The 20,609-nt window shown below is 40.2% G+C and overlaps 2 protein-coding genes across 5 annotated transcripts in view; one reads left to right on the top strand and one right to left on the bottom strand.

Moving 5' to 3' along the window:
- Positions 1-3,379: 3,379 nt before the first annotated feature.
- The window catches only part of CNOT8 (CCR4-NOT transcription complex subunit 8), a 91,289-nt gene continuing 74,059 nt past the window's right edge, over positions 3,380-20,609 (top strand). Inside the window, exons 1-2 of one of the 4 annotated variants that reach the window (XM_037798746.1) lie at positions 3,380-3,671; positions 3,765-3,880. The gene's annotated coding sequence lies outside the window, so the exon portion shown is untranslated. Of the gene's footprint in view, positions 3,672-3,764; positions 3,881-3,904; positions 3,996-20,609 lie in introns of those variants that run through there. The other 3 variants (XM_037798743.1, XM_037798744.1, XM_037798745.1) reach the window with 3 other exon arrangements.
- On the bottom strand, positions 16,986-17,648 carry LOC119505873 (eukaryotic translation initiation factor 1). Its single transcript, XM_037798754.1, has one exon. The coding sequence runs from the start codon at positions 17,508-17,510 to the stop codon at positions 17,169-17,171; it is 342 nt and encodes a 113-aa protein (XP_037654682.1). The 5' UTR covers positions 17,511-17,648; the 3' UTR covers positions 16,986-17,168.

The following is a 20,609-nucleotide window of genomic DNA, read 5'->3' as shown; positions in this document are numbered from 1 at the left end:
GGATTTCAGCAGTCAGAAATAATTTCTGTCTCTCCTTCAGCCAGCTAGCTTTTCCAGGGGAATGTATTGAAACCTTCATTAGAGTTCCCAATGTGTGGCCTGCCCTATGTAATTCAAACTTGCCAATCCCCATAGTCGCATGACCCAATTCCTGTAATAAATCTCATAATATTTACATACATATACATCCCTGTTCTGTTCTTCTTGAAAATTCTGACCAATACACTCTCCCAATTCAGTTTTCTGTCACTTCTTCCCATTTTCTTTCATGATAGCTATCACAATTTCTCATTATCCTTTTATTTCTTATTTGAATGCTTATTTGCTTATTTTATTATTAGTCTCTGCCACCAAATGGTAAGCTTCATAAGGCCAGGTTTTCATTCACCAGTGTATCTCCAGTGTCAACATGGGGCCAGGACCACAGCAAATGGACCTTAAAACAAACACTGGTGAATGGATGAATACACAATCTCATACTGGACTGGGAATTAGAAGATTTAAATCCTGGTGCTATTTTTGGGAGCTGGATGATTTTGAGCAAGTCATTTAATTCTTTTCTGTGAAATTAAGGGAACTTATTGGTTAGAACATCTTTATGGACACTCAAAGCTTCAGAATTTTAAAAGTCTATGATTTATACTGGTAGATTCTGAAATATCGTTACTTTTGTAGAGACTAAAGGGGAAGAAAAATAGAATGAGATACCAATAAAATAGATTTGATGTCTATTTCCAGATTTTAAAAAAGGAAGTGAGAAAACTCTTTAGAAACCTGAAATCATCAGAGATCAAAAAGTTTTTCTGGTTGCAATGAAAAGATCAAAATAACACTCAAATGCTTAGTCATGAAACATGATCCTTGCTTTATATACAGGGCAAGTTTGATGATCTGTTGATAATTTCCTAGAACCAGAAGGAGGTTTTCCCATTATGTAGGAAAAACAGTTCAAAAACAGGAAGTTCACCACAACCACACCAAAGAAAAAGAACCAAGCTGGGTGCATTCTGCAGTTGAACTTTAAAAAAAGAACTCAGCTGGGAGCTGAGTTGAACGTAAAGGCAAATACTGTAATATGATAAAAGTAACATTATACAAAGTAACAGACTTTTGGAATCCTTTAATTTATAGGCATCTAAGTATGCCAGCACTCTAAGGGACATAAAGATTTTTGAGACTCTGGCCCTGCCTCCCCTCTCTTTGAACATAGTTGTTTCTGAACTTGCTAAATACAATTTTCCAGGAATCCCAATCACTTTCAGTGATTTCCAAAATGAATCTCTCAGTAAATAATGCCTGACATCTGCAACACCAGAGGACTAGGTATAGCAGTACTAATTGGAGGCAATTACCCTTGTCTCCATTTTCAAAATATTTCAAATTAAAATATATACTTTAAACTTTTATCTTCCTACACATATTATAGTTTAGTAAATGCATCCTGTGAGATTTCTTTAGGATTGGGAGTAAGAGAAAGCCTTGACTAGCCAAGGATATCACCCTATCTCGTTCTTAAGGAGAACCATTTTATAACCAGGGTTTCTTAATCTCTTTTAAGCCTATAACCTCCCACCTGAGATTTGTTTGAGCTTTATTTTCTAAAGTTTGTAGTTCATAAGCAATAGCCGCCCCCCCCCCAAAAAAAAAAAAAAAAAAAAACTCTTCTTTTTCAACTATTTTCATTTGGGGCCTCCCTCCTATTGAGAAGCAGTGATCAGAATGAAAACAATTGTTCTAATTTTGCAAAAGCATGAGAGCAGGTTAGAACCCAATGTGTCAAACTTAGACACTCCTACACCTCCTGAAATACAAGCCATCTGTATTTGTTTTACCTTCATATTCAGTAACCTGAGAAACGAACATTCAGTTCTGGCTGAGGGGTGGTAGAGGGACTAGGAGTGATGTATTTCCTTTTTGATTGTTTTAGTGCACACCAGACCCGGTGCTGCAGGAAAAAAACACAACATTCTAAGGAAGGATTGTGTAGGCTCCTCTTCATTTGACTAGTGCCCGTCTGTCTAGAGCCACTGTCTCCCGAATCAAAATACAAAAGGGTGAAAAGATATTAAAAACCCACAGAACTGACTGGGCAAGGCAGTGTCTTGCCTGCCTTCCCCATCACAGTATTCCTCAACGGAATTAATCTGGCGGGGAAGTTAATAAATATTGAGTATCTCAGGGATAAGAAACTGAAACCAAAAAAATTATTTATTGAATGTTCTTATTTATCTTCCTCCGTGCGGGGCGTTTTTGTATTAAATTATTTAATCTTCAGAACAATTCTGTGAAACAGTCATTCGTATCCCTATTTTATAGACAAGGAGCTAGACATTCATTTGGAAGGGAGGAGGGGGAGGCTTTTCGGAGTGTTCAGGAAGTGCATTTGATGCTCTGCTCGGGAGACTGGGGGTGGAAGCATACCTTCCGGGAGAATACAAGCTTTTAGGGGTCTGGTTTGAAATTGTCTCTGAAGGCCTGCTCTGCCGTCCAGCTTGGAAACGTTAAGAAGGACTTGGGGAATCCCCTTAGGGGAAAACGTTTAAAAGTACAAAGCGAATAGCAGGAAGGCCACTTGCGCCACCACTTGCCAAATACCTACCAACAGCCCCTTCCACTTAATCATGAGACTTAACTAGAACCGTGCTTTGGGCCGTCGGCACCTTCTCTCAGGGTCAGGGACTATGAGGGCGGTCCACAATCTTTGATTGTGTGCAGGAAGTCAGGACTTTGTCCTCTTTCCTACTGTTAGAGAACAAGTGGTCATCCGAGGCTGGTGAAACGCTGCCAAGGATAGGCGTTGGCAAACTGCTCCCTTTCCAAATGGGATTAACAGAGACTCAAATGGCTGGAAGGGGCCTGAGACACCTCCTAGGCTAGGCCTGGGACCCACTGCTCTCGCAACCCAAACCTGGCGAGCCTGCTTAGCGACCCCAAAGCCCAAGATATACTTTGCCCGGGGGAAGCAGGGTCGTTTCTGTAACCCGAGGCGGCCAGGCGGGGCCGGTTGCTATGGTAACGCTCCTAGCCCGGCTCCGTGAGGCTGGGAGAAGGGAGGCGGGCCTTGGCGGGTGTCGCCCAGACTTGGTCTGGAGTACTGCCCCACCCCCAACTAATTGCCGAAGGAACGTGAAGTAGTTGTTTTGTAAGGGAAAGGTCCAGGGGACTGCGTTAGTACCAAAAGAGGGTGTCAGGATCTGCCCCCATCACCAAATCCCCCTCCTACCAAGAATTTTAACGGTCCTTCAAACCCGAGAGGATGGGACGTTTATAGTTCGGGGGCTTTGGTCAGACGGGCCACGCCCTTTCCCCGAGCGCTGGTCATTTTTGGCCACACCCACCCGGGGTTTTGTTCTAGACCACGCCCCTTCCTAGCGCGCGGAAGGAGATCCAAAAGGGAGTAGGGCCGTGCCGAAATTGAGCTAGCGCGACTAATCGCGCGAAGAAGGCCTAGGGCGGGCCTGTCTTCCGCATGCGTCTTCCGTGTCCGCCTAGCCCCACCTATCTCGCGGGGGTCTGCTTGATTCTGCGTCTGCGCCCGGCTCCCGGCGAGTTCAGGGGCTAAGCGAACCTGCCCGGCCTCGCCGGGCCGCGCAAAGAGGGAGGAGCGGGCATGATCAGGCGCGCTCGCGTCTGGAGGGACGCTAGGCGAGCAGCCGAGTCGGACGGATCGGGTGGGTAGAGTGGCGCCCCGGGTTGTTTAGTGGACGGTGCGTAAGGCTACTCTAGGAAGTGGGTACCCATCTCACTGGCCCTCTCGATTATAGGAGCAGATCCGGGGCAGAGGGAGGAGAGCACCGGGTTAGGGGCCGCCGCCGCCGGGAAGTCCGCCAGCCCGCCCTTCAGCCTGCCAGCCCGCGTTTTGCGGGCTCTGCTGGTCAGGGTAAGCGGGCCGGTGCTTACCAAAGAGAAGAGCGTGAGGAGATGAGAGATTGTGGAAGGCAATCGAGGACCTGTGGGAGGAATGGGACTGAGGGCGTGTGTTAGGGGCAGAGTGTGTGAGTAGAAAAAGAAACCTACCGAGTAATAGTAATAATAACCACCACCACAACGATAATAATAATCTAGCGATATGTGCCAGGGCTTTACTAAACACCTTACATGCTTTCTCCTATTTACAGCAATCCTCTGAGGTATATACTATTATTAAACCCATTCTATAATATAGGGAAACCGAGGCACGAGAGTTAAGTAACTTATGCAGGTCCACCCAGCTAGTAGGTGATGTGGTGTGGATTCTAACTTAGGCCTGTCTGATACAAAGGCTGTATTTTTAATGTCTTTACTAGAAAAAAAATAAAAGAAAGGGAGGTTAGAAGGAGGAGTGTATGGGTGAATGTGGTTTGAAGGGGAGGGTGATCCCGAAGGGAGAGTGATGACGGGCCAGAGGGAGAGGGCCTGATTTTGGAACCTTGCGGGTCTCCCCCTTCTAACTCGTCTATCCCTTCTTAGTTCTTGTGGCCCCACAACCTTTCCTTGATGTTGTGACTTTACGAGCCAGAGCCGTTGCTCTAGAGGATTAGCCTAGAGGCCTGGGCCGCACGGGTGGTTTTAGGAACTGGTTGACCTGCGTTTCAGTCCAGAGTAGTCTTCGGAGGGGTGGGGGCGGTGTGGAGGGATGGAATGGCGGCGGCGGTCGGGTGTAGAGAGGACCCTCTTTCAAGCTCCTGCAGTTTCTTTTAACCTGCTGCTACTTCCTTTTCCATTTTATCCAAGCACGGCAAAGCCTTTGTTCAGTCCTTGAAATGGGGAAGTGATGTCAATTGTTTCCGTGTACATTTAAGTGTAAATAAAACCCAACAAACCCAAACATTCTTTTCCCAAGCAAGGCCTGCTACTGTGGATTGCTTGCAGAAAAAGCCTTTGGTTGGCTTTATGATTTGTGCTCCATAACTCTCCTGGGTAAAGAACTCTGTTTTGGAGAAATTCGCATTATAGGTCATTGGGAGAGATTTAAACAGACTGAACTGCGGGTCGGCACAGAGCAGGGACCTCAGTAATTCATAAGTGTGTGTGTGTGTGAATGAGAACTCATTTAGGCCTTGTACAGCTTAAGAACTAGGAAATAACTGATATTAGTGCTTGTGTATTGCTTTCATATTGAAATGGAGTTGTAGCTCATGTGGGAGTCAAGTTTTAAAGTTAGCTAGCTTGTGAGGCAAACATTACATGTGATCAAAATTATCCTTAAAAATTTCTTGGGAAGGTGCAGAGTTGGAGATTGCCATCTGGTTTCTCCGTAAATCCAGCACAGTCAGTTTTTTCATCTCCTTGGAAACTCGTTACTGTTTCTTTAGTTAAAACCTACGTAAAGTAGTTAGGTTACGTTTAGTGGCTATGTTGTACCAATAAAAATAAACATTTGAATGGCATAGTCATTTGGCACTGTGAGATGCTTGCACTGGAAGCTTAAAAGGAGGAAGACTAACCAAGGGAATAGGATGTTTGTAGTTCCCATCTTAGGCTCATTCTAGAGCATGTGTCCACTGAATGGAAAGTGGCAGAAAGTGCTAACAATATCTTAATTGCTCTTTTCTGGTTGTTTTGGCTGGCATATCCATTACTTTGACTTGCTAAGTTAAATGTGCATAGTTTGATGTGATTCCTCTTCAGTTTTTTAGTGGTCCTACATTTATCATCTTGCAAGCTATTGTTTTATCTCGACGGACTTCTTAAGGATTTGATGCAAGAATTTCTTACATATTTTTGCCAGTGATCTGGCTTGTGCATTCTCCATTAGTCAGATATGTGTAACAGTGGTTAGTTTTCTAAAAGTAAATTCTCTTGGAAATGGAAGTCCTGATACCATCAAAACTAACGTCTCTGAATTTCAGTTTTCTTACCTATGAAACAGGGTTGTTGTGAGGATACAGCATCATCTTGAGATGCGTTCAGACATTGTTGGGCTGTTGGAGAATGTAACTTTTAGGAAGACACTTTGGATGACTTGGACATTTCTTTTTGTTGATAACAGGTTGCAAACTGTTGCCTATGAGCCTGATTTGGCCTCTAGATGCATTTTGTTTGAGCTGCAGTTTTTAAACAAATTAATTGGTTGCCAACATTTGAAAATTGGCACATTGTACATAAAATGTCACATTTCTGGTTTTCCTTAGAAATTTGGAACACCTGACAAAAACAATGGCCTTCATTTCTGCAGTTCACTATGGTTCCTACTTAGCCTGCTTCATTCACTTCCAATATTCTCGTGGTTCCTTTCTGCATTTGAAATTGAAGTCCTGGATACTACCTTTTTAAATTCTCTGAATTTCAGTTTTCTTATCTGTAAAATGGAGAGGAAGATAACATTGTGCAAGGTTGTGAGGATTTTTCTTCACTGTTAATGTGAATCATATCCCCTTTAAATATTTCAGTATTACCTCTAAAATATAAGGACTCTTTTTAAAAACTTTTTAAAAACATGTAACTACAATATATGTGAATATAATTAACACCAATTATAAGAAAGAAAGAAGCAAAAAACAAAACAAAACAAAACACACACACACACAACCCAACAGCAGTTAGTGTTCAAATTTCTGTCTCATAAATGTCATTTTTGTTTGTTTTGTTTTTTGTTTTTTGGTAACAGTTTGTTTAAAGCAAATCCAAATAAAGTCCACACATCTTTTTTTTTTAACTTTTTATTTTGAAATACTTTTACAGAAAAGTTATAAAAATTTACAGAAAAGTTATAAAAATAATCCAAGCTCCCTACAGAGAACTCCAGCTTTCCCCTAACCCCCAGCCCCCATACTCAGATCCATCAGTTTTAACATTTTGCCATATTTGCCATATCATTCTATTTATTTGTCAATCCATCCATTAATTCATTTTCTGAACACTTAAGTGTAGGTTGTATTTATCATGCTCCTTGAACACTTATTACTGCAATGTACATTGCCTAAGAACAACATAACCACCTTAAGTGCAGTTATCAAGCTCAAGAAATTTTTTTTTTTTTTTTAATCATCATTTTATTGAGATATATTCACATACCACGCAGTCATACAAAACAAATTGTACTTTCGATTGTTTACAGTACCATTACATAGTTGTACATTCATCAACTAAATCAATCCCTGACACCTTCATTAGCACACACACAAAAATAACAAGAATAATAACTAGAGTGAAAAAGAGCAACTGAAGCAAAAAAGAACACTAGGTACCTTTGTCTGTTTGTTTGCTTCCCCTACTTTTCTACACATCGATCCATAAACTAGACAAAGTGGAGTTTGGTCCTTATGGCATTCCCAATCCCACTGTCACCCCTCATAAGCTACATTTTTATACAACTGTCTTCGAGATTCATGGGTTCTGGGTTGTAGTTTAATAGTTTCAGGTATCCACCACCAGCTACCCCAATTCTTTAGAACCTAAAAAAGGTTGTCTAAAGTGTGCGTAAGAGTGCCCACCAGAGTGATCTCTCGGCTCGTTTTGGAATCTCTCTGCCACTGAAGCTTATTTCATTTCCTTTCACATCCCCCTTTTGGTCAAGAAGATGTTCTCCATCCCACGATGCCGGGTCTACATTCCTCCCCGGGAGTCATATTCCACGTTGCCAGGGAGATTCACTTCCCTGGGTGTCTGATCCCACGTAGGGGGGAGGGCAGTGATTTCACCTTTCAAGTTGGCTTAGCCAGAGAGAGAGGGCCACATCTGAGCAACAAAGAGGCATTCAGGAGGAGACTCTTAGGCACAAATACAGGGAGGCCTAGCCTCTCCTTTGCAGCAACCGTCTTCCCAAGGGTAAAACTTATGGTAGAGGGCTCAAGCCATCAAACCACCAGTCCCCTATGTCTGTGGTCATGTTAGCAACCATGGAGGTGGGGTAGGCGAATACCCCTGCATTCTCCACAGGCTCCTCAAGGGGGCACTACATCGTTTTTTTTTTTTTTTTTTTTTTTTTCCTTGTTTGTCTTTTTTCTTTTTTCTTTTTTTTTTTAACTTTCCCTTCTTTTTTCAAATCAACTGTATGAAAAAAAAAGTTAAAAGGAAAACAAACATACAATAAAAGAACATTTCAAAGAGACCATAGCAAGGGAGTAAGAAAAAGACAACTAACCTAAGATAACTGCTTAACTTCCAACATGTACCTACTTTACCCCAAGAAAGTTACATAATATAGCAACATTTCAGTGAACTTGTTCCTACTACATCCATCAGAAATTAACAGACCATAGTCATTTCTGGGCATCCCCAGAACGTTAAATAGCTTATCTGTTCTTCTTGGATTATTGTTCCCCCTTCCTTAATTGCTCTCTACTGCTAGTTCCCCTACATTCTACATTATAAACCATTTGTTTTACATTTTTCAAAGTTCACATTAGTGGTAGCATATAATATTTCTCTTTTTGTGCCTGGCTTATTTCGCTCAGCATTATGTCTTCAAGGTTCATCCATGTTGTCATATGTTTCACCAGATCGTTCCTTCTTACTGCCGCGTAGTATTCCATCGTGTGTATATACCACATTTTATTTATCCACTCATCTGTTGAAGGACATTTGGGTTGTTTCCATCTCTTGGCAATTGTGAATAATGCTGCTATGAACATTGGCGTGCAGATATCTGTTCGTGTCACTGCTTTCCGATCTTCCGGGTATATCCCGAGAAGTGCAATCGCTGGATCGAATGGTAGCTCTATCTCTAGTTTTCTAAGGAACTGCCAGACTGACTTCCAGAGTGGCTGAACCATTATACAGTCCCACCAACAATGAATAAGAGTTCCAATTTCTCCACATCCCCTCCAGCATTTGTAGTTTCCTGTTTGTTTAATGGCAGCCATTCTAACCGGTGTTAGATGGTATCTCATTGTGGTCTTAATTTGCATCTCTCTAATAGCTAGTGAAGCTGAACATTTTTTCATGTGTTTCTTGGCCATTTGTATTTCCTCTTCAGAGAACTGTCTTTTCATGTCTTTTGCCCATTTTATAATTGGGCTGTCTGTACTATTGTCATTGAGTTGTAGGATTTCTTTGTATATGCAAGATATCAGTCTTTTGTCAGATACATGGTTTCCAAAAATTTTTTCCCATTGAGTTGGCTGCCTCTTTACCTTTTTGAGAAATTCCTTTGAGGTGCAGAAACTTCTAAGCTTGAGGAGTTCCCATTTATCTATTTTCTCTTTTGTTGCTTGTGCTTTGGGTGTAAAGTCTAGGAAGTGGCCTCCTAATACAAGGTCTTGAAGATGTTTTCCTACATTATCTTCTAGGAGTTTAATGGTACTTTCTTTTATATTGAGATCTTTGGTCCATTTTGAGTTAATTTTTGTGTAGGGGGTGAGGTAGGGTTCCTCTTTCATTCTTTTGGATATGGATATCCAACTCTCCCAGCCCCATTTGTTGAAAAGACCATTATGGCTCAGTTCGGTGACTTTGGGGGCCTTATCAAAGATCAGTCGGCCATAGATCTGAGGGTCTATCTCTGAATTCTCAATTCGATTCCATTGATCTATATGTCTGTCTTTGTGCCAGTACCATGCTGTTTTGGCAACTGTGGCTTTATAATAAGCTTCAAAGTCAGGGAGTGTAAGTCCTCCCACTTCGTTTTTCTTTTTTAAAGTGTCTTTAGCAATTCGAGGCATCTTCCCTTTCCAAATAAATTTGATAACTAGCTTTTCCAAGTCTGCAAAGTAGGTTGTTGGAATTTTGATTGGGATTGCATTGAATCTGTAGATGAGTTTGGGTAGAATTGACATCTTAATGACATTTAGCCTTCCTATCCATGAACATGGAATATTTTTCCATCTTTTAAGGTCCCCTTCTATTTCTTTTAGTAGAGTTATGTAGTTTTCTTTGTATAGGTCTTTTACATCTTTGGTTAAGTTTATTCCTAGGTACTTGATTTTTTTAGTTGCTATTGAAAATGGTATCTTTTTCTTGAGTGTCTCTTCAGTTTGTTCATTTCTAGCATATAGAAACATTACTGACTTATGTGCATTAATCTTGTATCCCGCTACTTTGCTAAATTTGTTTATTAGCTCTAGTAGGTGTATCGTTGATTTCTCAGGGTTTTCTAGATATAAGATCATATCATCTGCAAACAATGACAGTTTTACTTCTTCTTTTCCAATTTGGATGCCTTTTATTTCTTTGTCTTGCCGGATTGCCCTGGCTAGCACTTCCAGCACAATGTTGAATAACAGTGGTGACAGCGGGCATCCTTGTCTTGTTCCTGATCTTAGAGGGAAGGCTTTCAGTCTCTCACCATTGAGTACTATGCTGGCTGTGGGTTTTTCATATATGCTCTTTATCATGTTGAGGAAGTTTCCTTCAATTCCTACCTTTTGAAGTGTTTTTATCAAAAAGGGATGTTGGATTTTGTCAAATGCTTTTTCAGCATCTATTGAGATGATCAATTGATTTTTCCCTTTCGAGTTTTTAATGTGTTGTAATACATTGATTGTTTTTCTTATGTTGAACCATCCTTGCATGCCTGGAATGAACCCCACTTGGTCATGGTGTATGATTTTTTTAATGTGTCTTTGGATTCGATTTGCAAGTATTTTGTTGAGGATTTTTGCATCTATATTCATTAGGGAGATTGGCCGGTAGTTTTCCTTTTTTGTAGCATCTTTGCCTGGTTTTGGTATTAGATTGATGTTAGCTTCATAAAATGAATTAGGTAGTGTTCCATTTTTTTCAATGTTTTGAAAGAGTTTGAGTAAGATTGGTGTCAGTTCTTTCTGGAAAGTTTGGTAGAATTCCCCTGTGAAGCCATCTGGCCCTGGGCATTTATTTGTGGGAAGATTTTTGATGACTGATTGGATCTCTTTGCTTGTGATGGGTTGGTTGAGGTCTTCTATTTCTTCTCTGGTCAGTCTAGGTTGTTCATATGTTTCCAGGAAATTGTCCATTTCTTCTACATTGTCCAGTTTGTTGCCATACAGTTGTTCATAATATCCTCTTATAATTTTTTTAATTTCTTCAGGATCTGCAGTTATGTCACCTTTTTCATTCATTATTTTGTTTATATGGGTCTTCTCTCTTTTTGATTTTGTCAGTCTAGCTAGGGCTTGTCAATCTTGTTGATCTTCTCAAAGAACCAACTTTTGGTGATATTTATCCTTTCTATTGTTTTTTTTTTCTCTATGTCATTTATTTCTGCTTTAATCCTTGTTATTTCTTTTCTTGTACTTGGTTTAGGATTGGTTTGCTGTTCATTTTCTAGCTTCTTCAGTTGATCCATTAGTTCTTTGATTTTGGCTCTTTCTTCCTTTTTAATATATGCGTTTAGTGCTATAAATTTCCCCCTTAGCACTGCTTTTGCTGCATCCCATAGGTTTTGGTATGTTGTGTTCTCATTTTCATTCGTCTCTATATATTTAGCAATTTCTCTTGCTATTTCTTCTTAACCCACTGATTGTTTAGGAGTGTGTTGTTTAACCTCCAGGTATTTGTGAATTTTCTAAGTCTCTGATGGTTATTGACTTCTAATTGTATTCCATTGTGGTCAGAGAATGTGCTTTGAATAATTTCAATCTTTTTAAATTTATTGAGGCTTGTTTTATGTCCCAGCATATGATCTATTCTGGAGAAAGTTCCGTGAGCACTAGAAAAGTATGTGTATCCTGGTGATTTGGGATGTAATGTCCTGTAGATGTCTGTTAAATCTAATTCATTTATCAGATTGTTTAGGTTTTCAATTTCCTTATTGGTCTTCTGTCTGGTTGATCTATCTATAGGAGAGAGTGATGTGTTGAAGTCTCCCACAATTATTGTGGAAACATCAATTGCTTCCTTTAGTTTTGCCAGTGTTTCTCTCATGTATTTTGTGGCACCTTGATTGGGTGCATAGACATTTACGATTGTTATTTCTTCTTGCTGAATTGCCCCTTTTATTAGTATGTAGTGGCCTTCTTTGTCTCTCAAAACATCCCTGCATTTGAAGTCTATTTTATCTGAGATTAATATTGCTACACCTGCTTTCTTTTGGCTGTAGCTTGCATGAAATATTTTTTTCCATCCTTTCACTTTCAGTTTCTTTGTGTCCCTGTGTCTAAGATGAGTCTCTTGTATGCAACATATTGATGGTTCATTTTTTTTGATCCATTCTGCGAATCTATATCTTTTAATTGGGGAGTTTAATCCATTTACATTCAACGTTAAAACCGTGAAGGCATTTCTTGAATCGGCCATCTTATCCTTTGGATTATGTTTGCCATATTTTTCCCTCTCTCTATTAATATCCTTTATTGTACCCATACCGAATCTCTTTAGTACTGAACCTTTCTCCAAGTCTCTCTGTCCTGTCTTTGTTTCTCTGTCTGTAGGGCTCCCTTTAGTATCTCCAGTAGGGCAGGTCTCTTGTTAGCAAATTCTCTCAGCATTTCTTTGTCTGTGAAAAATTTAAGCTCTCCCTCAAATTTGAAGGAGAGCTTTGCTGGATAAAGTATTCTTGGCTGGAAATTCCTCTCACTCAGAATTTTAAATATATCGTGCCACTGCCTTCTCGCCTCCATGGTGGCTGCTGAGTAGTCACTACTTAGTCTTATGCTGTTTCCTTTGTATGTGGTGAATTGCTTTTCTCTTGCTGCTTTCAGAACTTGCTCCTTCTCTTCTATGTTTGACAGTGTGATCAGTATATGTCTCGGAGTGGGTTTTTTTGGATTTATTCTATTTGGAGTTCGCTGAGCATTTATGATTTGTGTATTTATGTTGTTTAGAAGATTTGGGAAGTTTTCCCCAACAATTTCTTTGAATACTCTTCCTAGACCTTTACCCTTTTCTTCCCCTTCTGGGACACCAATGAGTCTTATATTCGGACGTTTCATATTATCTATCATATCCCTGAGGTCCATTTCTAGTTTTTCAATTTTTTTCCCCATTCTTTCTTTTATGTTTTCATTTTCCATTCTGTCATCTTCCAGGTCACTGATTCGTTGTTCAGCTTCCTCTAGTCTTGTACTATGAGTGTCCAGAATCTTTTTAATTTGGTCAACAGTTTCTTTAATTTCCATAAGATCATCCATTTTTTTATTTAGTCTTGCAATGTCTTCTTTATGCTCTTCTAGGGTCTTCTTGATTTCCTTCATATCCCGTACTAGGGTCTCATTGTTCATCTTTAGTTCTTTGAGTAGCTGCTCTAGGTGTGTCTCTTCTGGTCTTTTGATTTGGGTGCTTGGGCTTGGGTTATCCATATCGTCTGTTTTTTTCATATGCTTTATAATTTTCTGTTGTTTTTGGCCTCGTGGCATTTGCTGACCTTGATAGGGTTCTTTTAGGGTTTGTAGACCAGTTGAATTCCTTATCTCTAATTTATCAGATCTACAGCTTCGTGGAGTACACTTTCTCTAACTAACCAGCAGGTGGCGTCCACGAGCCACCTGTTCTCCACAAGCCAGATCTCCCCTGCTTAGCCTTTTTGGTGAGTGGGGGAGTGAGTCTTGTGGGGCCCAATTGGTGTCCCAAGCTTGCGTGTGTAGTTGGTGTTGCCTGCCCTGTATGTGGGGCGTGTTTCTGGGCAGTCGGGGAGGGGGGGTGGCCCTAACAATCAAATCTCCCTGATGATCCTAGAGTTTTAAAGCTACTGCAATAGTCTAATCCTTCAGTTCAGTCCTGCCACAGTTTGTCTCTGCCACTGACCCCCAAGTCTTTGGTATTGGCGTATGGCTCCTGAGACTTGCAATTGGGCCCCTCTTCCAGGCTGTGCACCCCGGGTCCTCTGTTGAGGGATGACTGTGCTATGTCGCAGGTGAGTGCCGTCCCCCCAGGGCAGTTCTGGGCTGCTGGGCTGTGTTGGGAGGCTCCCAGTCTGCTCAAATGATGGCTGAATGGGGCTCTGTTAATTCACACTGCTCCCCCTTCCCAGCTCTGGGACATTCAGCTGAGGTTGCAGGGAAGGCTAATGTCCACGCCCAGTTTTGTGGTGTGTGCCTGTTATTTGAAGCACTTCCGTCACACTGGGTTGTCTGGGGCAGCTCTGGGCTATGGGGCTGGCGATGGGCAGGAGTGTTTCCTGTCCACCAGGATGGTGGCTGTGAGCGGACACCCCCCTTTTCTTGGGAAGTTGTGTTGTTTAGTGAATTTTCTCAGCCACTGGATTATTGCCTTTTGTCTCAGAGCTCTCTTAGTTCTGCTCTTGACTTGACGTGCCCAAATTTCAATTCTTTGAAGCTTTCTGTATTGAGCTTCTTAGAGTAATTGTTTTAGAAAAAGCAAAAAGGATTTAAAAAAAAAAAAAAAAAAACGGCCCTCCTCAGAGATCTAATGGGTTATTGAAATGCTAATAGACAAAGCAACCAGGGCCATTAAGGAAAAGTGCCCAGGGCAGAGAGATCAGCCTTGCTTCGGGATTTGCATATGCGCCTCAAGGCCTGATCTCCGCCCTTCCCCTTTCTGTGTTCACCAGAACTCCAAAAATCCTCTGCTTTTATTTTGGAGTTTTTCGTGTTGTTTTTTTTCTATGCCTGTCTCCTCTCTGCTGGGCTGGCTGCTCTCAGAGTCTCTGGTGTCTGGCCTCAGTCTATCTATGGTTGGAGTTTGAATCAGTAGAATGAGTTTCCGGTAAGAGCAGCCACTGCAATTCTCCCTTCTCCTTCCTGGAGCTGACAGCCCCTCCTCCCCCGGGACTGAGCCTGGCAGGGAGGGGCGCGGGTCCCCTGGCCGCAAAAACTTACAGATTTCGCTGATCTCAGCAGTTCCACGTTTTCATGAGTGTTGTATGAAGTATGCCCAAAGACAGATTGCTCTGTGGTGTCCAGTCCACGCAGTTCCTGGCTTTTTACCTACTTTCCTGGAGGAGTAACTAAAACATACAGCTCACCAGTCTGCCATCTTGCCCCGCCTCTCCAAGCTCAAGAAATTTAACATTGATATAAAGCTTATGGTCTGTATTCCAGTTTTTTCATAAGTCCCAATGATGTTCCTCTGAGCCTCTTTTCCTTTGCTAGATCCCATCCAGGATCATGTATTTCATTTTATTGTCATTGTCTCCTTCTTTGCACTTTTTTAAAAAAAACTGTGGGATCAAATATACAGTGTAAACTTTCCCATCTCAACCACCCCCAAGCATACCATTCACTGGGATTAATCACTTTTACGGTATTGCAGTACCCTTACCACCTTGTATTACTAAAACTTTCCCATCACCCCAAACAGAAACCCTATACCCATTATGCATTAATTTCTCATTTCTCCTGCCCCACAGCCCTGGCAACCTGTACTCCAATTTCTGTCTATGAGCTTGCATATTCTCTGAAATTTTCTTTGCAGTTACCATGGGGCTTAAATTTAACATTCTAAATCTGTAAAAGTCTCATTTGCTTTAATACCAACTTAACTTCAGTGGTATACAGAAACTATATTCCTATTCCCCTCTATAACGCCCCTAAATAAATAAATAAATAAATAAATAAATAAATAAATAAATAAATATTTGGTTTTTGTCACAGATTATATGGTAATACATTATGAGTCCAGAATCACTGATTTAGCATTACATTTTATGCATTTTCCTTTTAGATTTCCTTTTCCTTTACATTTTATGCATTTTTCTTTTATGCATTTACTTTAGGAAGTAAAAAGAGGAGTTACAAACCAAAATACAGTAGTACTGGCATTTGTATTTAACCATGTCATTACCCTCAGTGGAGATCTTTATTTCTTCATGTAGTTTCAATTTATTGTCTGATGTCCTTTCTGTTCAACCTGTACAACTCTCTTTAGCATCTCTTGTAGGGCCAGTATAGTGGTGATAAACTCCCCTAGCTTATGTTTGGGATTGCCTTAATCTTTCCCTCATTTTTTTGTTTCTTTTTTTCAGTTAAAAATTTTTTTTATTGGAACAGCTGTCGGTTTATAGAAAATTCATTCAGGAAGTACAGAATTACCATATGCTCTCTTTTCACACCCAATTTTCTTATTATTAACACTTTGCATTAGTGTGGTATTTTGTTAGAACTGATTAAATAATAAAATTATAATCATGCTATTAGCTTCAGCTCACTGTTTACATTAGGCTTCATTTTTTTGTGCTGTACAGGTCTATGGGTTTTTTTTGGAAGATACAGTGACTTACATACAACCTAAAATTTCCCTTTTTATCCCTTTACAAATATACAGTTCATTGGTGTTAATTATATTCACAAAGCTGTATTTCCATCACTATCACCCATTGCCCAAGAGAAACTGTAGCAATTAAACATTAACTCCCCATACCCTAACCCTGCACCAGCCCCCAGTAACCTGTATTCTAATTTCTGACTATTAATTTGCTTATTCTAATTCATACCAGTGAGATCAAAGCCTATTTGTCTTTTTGTGTCTAGCTCATTTCACTCAACATAATATCTTCCAGATTCATCCATGTTGTTGCTTGTATTAGAACTTAATTACCTTTTATGACTGAATAATATTCCATTTTATGTATATTTCACATTTGTTTATCCATTCATCAGTTGATGGACACTTGGGTTTCTTACAGTTTTTGGCAATTTTGGTGAATAACGCTGCTGTGAAGATAGTTGTGTGATTATCTGTTTGAGTCCTTGTTTTCACTTCTTTGGGGCATATACTTAGAAGTAGAATTGCTAGCTCATATGGTAATTTTATACTTAACTTTCTGAGGAACTGCCAAACTGTCTTCCCACCAACAATGAATGAGTGTTTCTATTTCTCTGCATCCTCTTCAACATTTCTTTTCTTTCATTCTTTCTTCTTCTTTTTTTAATAGTAGCCATTCTGCTGGGATCTCATTGTGGTTTTGATATGCTATTCCCTGATGGCTAATGATGTTGAGTATCTTTTCATTTATTTGTTGACCATTTGTATATCTTCTTTGGGAAAATATCTGTTCAAGTCATTTGCCCATTTTTTAATTGGGTTGTTTCAGTTTTTTTTTTTTGGTTGTTGTTTCTTTTTTTGAGTTATAGGATTTCTTTATATATTTTGGATATTAAATCCCCTTATCAGATATATGGTTTCCAGATATTTTTTCCTTTTTTCTAGGTTGTCTTTTTTTTTTTTTTTTTTTTTTTTTTTTTTTTTTTTTTTTCATGGCTCTTTTCAGTTTATTGCATGAAGGAGTTACACTAGTCCAAGTTAAAAGCGGACCCCAAATGGTTACATTATACAAGCTGTGAGGTTTTTAAACTTGTGACAAGGGACAGAGGAAAATTTTCTACTCATTGCAAGGAAATCCTCACTTAAGCTTCAGTGAGCCACAAGCACTAAAACCCATGAACCTTCAGCTGGTCGTCCTTAGCCAGTCCAATCTCTACAAGAAACTGGCATATGTTCTTGCGCTGGTCACCCTGTAGCTGAATCACTTCTCCATATTCTGGATGCTCAATTACAGTACCATTGCAGGCAAATTTCTTCTTAAATGCCTTCACTAGTTTCTTTTTATCGTAATCATCAGCGATCCCTTGGACAGTGGTAAGGGTCTTCCTGCCGTTTCTCTGTTGAATTCTTATATGGATATAATCCTCAGTCCCAGCAGGAAGCAGGTCATCACCCTTACTTGCATCAGCAAAGGGGTCGAAAGAGTGGAGGTTCTGGATAGCGGACATACGATACGATTCCTTTTCCTCGGTGGAAACGGCCTGCGGAAGGCGGCGGCGGGAGAAGGCGGGCAGGGGGGACGGAGCGTCGGGAAGCGAGGGGGCTCGAGGGGGAGGCTCCTGAGTCCTCGGCGGCGGCTCAGTGACTGGGGCTCTAGGTTGTCTTTTACTTTCTTGACAAAGTCCTTTGACATACAAAAGTTTTTAATTTTGGTGAATTCTCATACATTTTTGTTTTTGTTGTTTGTGTTCTTGGTATAAGTCTTAGAAACCGCTGAACTAACACAAGTTCACTAAGATATTTCCCTTATATTTAGGTCTTTGATTCAATTGGAGTTAACTTTTGTTAACTCCTGCATTATTTTGTGTATGAATATCCAGTTTTCCCAGCACCACTTGTTGAAGAGACTATTCTTTCCCCATTGAGTGGACTTGGCACTTTTATGAAAAAGTAGTTGGCCATGGATGTGAGGGTTTATTTCTGAACTCTCAATTTGATTCCATTGGTCTGTATGTCTGTCCTTGTGCCACTATGATGCTATTTTGATTACTGTAACTTTGTAGTTTTAAAATCAGGAAGTGTGAGTCCTCCAACTTTCTGATTGTAGTTATTTGTGTTCTCTTTTTCTTTATCAGTTTAGCTAAAGGTTTGCTATTTTTTATTGGTCTTTTCAAAGAACCAACTTTTTGTTTCATTGATTTAGTTTTTTTTATTTCTCTGTTTCATTTATTTCTGCTCTATATTTTCTTTCTTCTGTTCCCTTTGTGTTTAGGTTTCTCTTCTTTTTCTACTTCCTCCAGATGTGAAGTTAGGTCTGTGATTGGAGCTTGTTCTTTTTTAATGTAAGTGCTTTGCTCTATAAATTTCCCTCTGCCTTCGCTATGGCCCATAAATTTTGATATGTTGTATTTTCATTGTCATTCATCTCAAGATATTTCCTGACTTCCCGTATGATTTCTTCTTTGACTTATTAAGAGTGTGTTTCTTAACTTCTATATATTTGTGGATTTTGCATATCTAGCCATCACTCTAATTCTAATCCTATCTCATTTTCCCCATCAGAAATTTCCAGCTCCTTTAATCTTAAGGGAATTTGGGCCGATGGTCTATCTTCTGTATCTGCTTCAAGCCTTCAATGGGTCGCACGCCCTACTTTTGAGGGCTGTTGAGGGTGGCTGGTTGAGCATAAGGAACAGAAGCATAGCCTCTGGTGAGATGTTTGTTGTAAAAGGCTTCTAACCTGGAAGAAACAAACTGGGTGAGAAATTGTGTACACAGTCTGAACAGAAGCAGGAGCAAGATGGAGCACAGGGTATTCTTTAAGTTTTTAGGAACACTGTTGGGTGGCGCTTGGCACACTATGGCAGTTTGCAATATCTGGCTGAAATTTGCATAAGAATACTTCTCGACTCTCTTTTTTTTTTTTTTTCAATGTTATTGAATGTTTTTTTTTTTTAATCATCATTTTATTGAGATATATTCACATACCACGCAGTCATACAAAACAAATTGTACTTTCGATTGTTTACAGTACCATTACATAGTTGTACATTCATCACCTAAATCAATCCCTGACACCTTCATTAGCACACACACAAAAATAACAAGAATAATAATTAGAGTGAAAAAGAGCAATTGAAGTAAAAAAGAACACTAGGTACCTTTGTCTGTTTGTTTGCTTCCCCTACTTTTCTACACATCCATCCATAAACTAGACAAAGTGGAGTTTGGTCCTTATGGCATTCCCAATCCCACTGTCCGCCCTCATAAGCTACATTTTTATACAACTGTCTTCGAGATTCATGGGTTCTGGGTTGTAGTTTAATAGTTTCAGGTATCCACCACCAGCTACCCCAATTCTTTAGAACCTAAAAAAGGTTGTCTAAAGTGTGCATAAGAGTGCCCACCAGAGTGATCTCTCGGCTCGTTTTGGAATCTCTCTGCCACTGAAGCTTATTTCATTTCCTTTCACATCCCCCTTTTGGTCAAGAAGATGTTCTCCATCCCACGATGCCGGGTCTACATTCCTCCCTGGGAGTCATATTCCACGTTGCCAGGGAGATTCACTTCCCTGGGTGTCTGATCCCACGTAGGGGGGAGGGCAGTGATTTCACCTTTCAAGTTGGCTTAGCCAGAGAGAGAGGGCCACATCTGAGCAACAAAGACGCATTCAGGAGGAGACTCTTAGGCACAAATATAGGGAGGCCTAGCCTCTCCTTTGCAGCAACCGTCTTCCCAAGGGTAAAACTTATGGTAGAGGGCTCAACCCATCAAACCACCAGTCCCCTATGTCTGTGGTCTTGTTAGCAACCATGGAGGTGGGGTAGGGGAATACCCCTGCATTCTCCACAGGCTCCTCAAGGGGGCACTACATCTTTTTTTTTTTTTTCCTTGTTTGTCTTTTTTTTTTTTTTAACTTTCCCTTCTTTTTTCAAATCAACTGTATGAAAAAAAAAGTTAAAAAGAAAACAAACATACAATAAAAGAACATTTCAAAGAGACCATAGCAAGGGAGTAAGAAAAAGACAACTAACCTAAGATAACTGCTTAACTTCCAACATGTTCCTACTTTACCCCAAGAAAGTTACATAATATAGCAACATTTCAGTGAACTTGTTCCTACTACATCCATCAGAAATTAACAGACCATAGTCATTTCTGGGCATCCCCAGAACGTTAAATAGCTTATCTGTTCTTCTTGGATTATTGTTCCCCCTTCCTTAATTGCTCTCTACTGCTAGTTCCCCTACATTCTACATTATAAACCATTTGTTTTACATTTTTGAAAGTTCACATTAGTGGTAGCATATAATATTTCTCTTTTTGTGCCTGGCTTATTTCGCTCAGCATTATGTCTTCAAGGTTCATCCATGTTGTCATATGTTTCACGAGATCGTTCCTTCTTACTGCCGCGTAGTATTCCATCGTGTGTATATACCACATTTTATTTATCCACTCATCTGTTGAAGGACATTTGGGTTGTTTCCATCTCTTGGCAATTGTGAATAATGCTGCTATGAACATTGGCGTGCAGATATCTGTTCGTGTCACTGCTTTCCGATCTTCCGGGTATATACCGAGAAGTGCAATCGCTGGATCGAATGGTA

Source organism: Choloepus didactylus, chromosome 11 (assembly GCF_015220235.1).
Source record: "Choloepus didactylus isolate mChoDid1 chromosome 11, mChoDid1.pri, whole genome shotgun sequence".
NCBI classification, from domain to species: domain Eukaryota; kingdom Metazoa; phylum Chordata; class Mammalia; order Pilosa; family Megalonychidae; genus Choloepus; species Choloepus didactylus.
The sequence above is the reverse complement of the archived record's forward strand: the minus strand, read 5'-3'. Positions and strand labels throughout refer to the sequence as shown.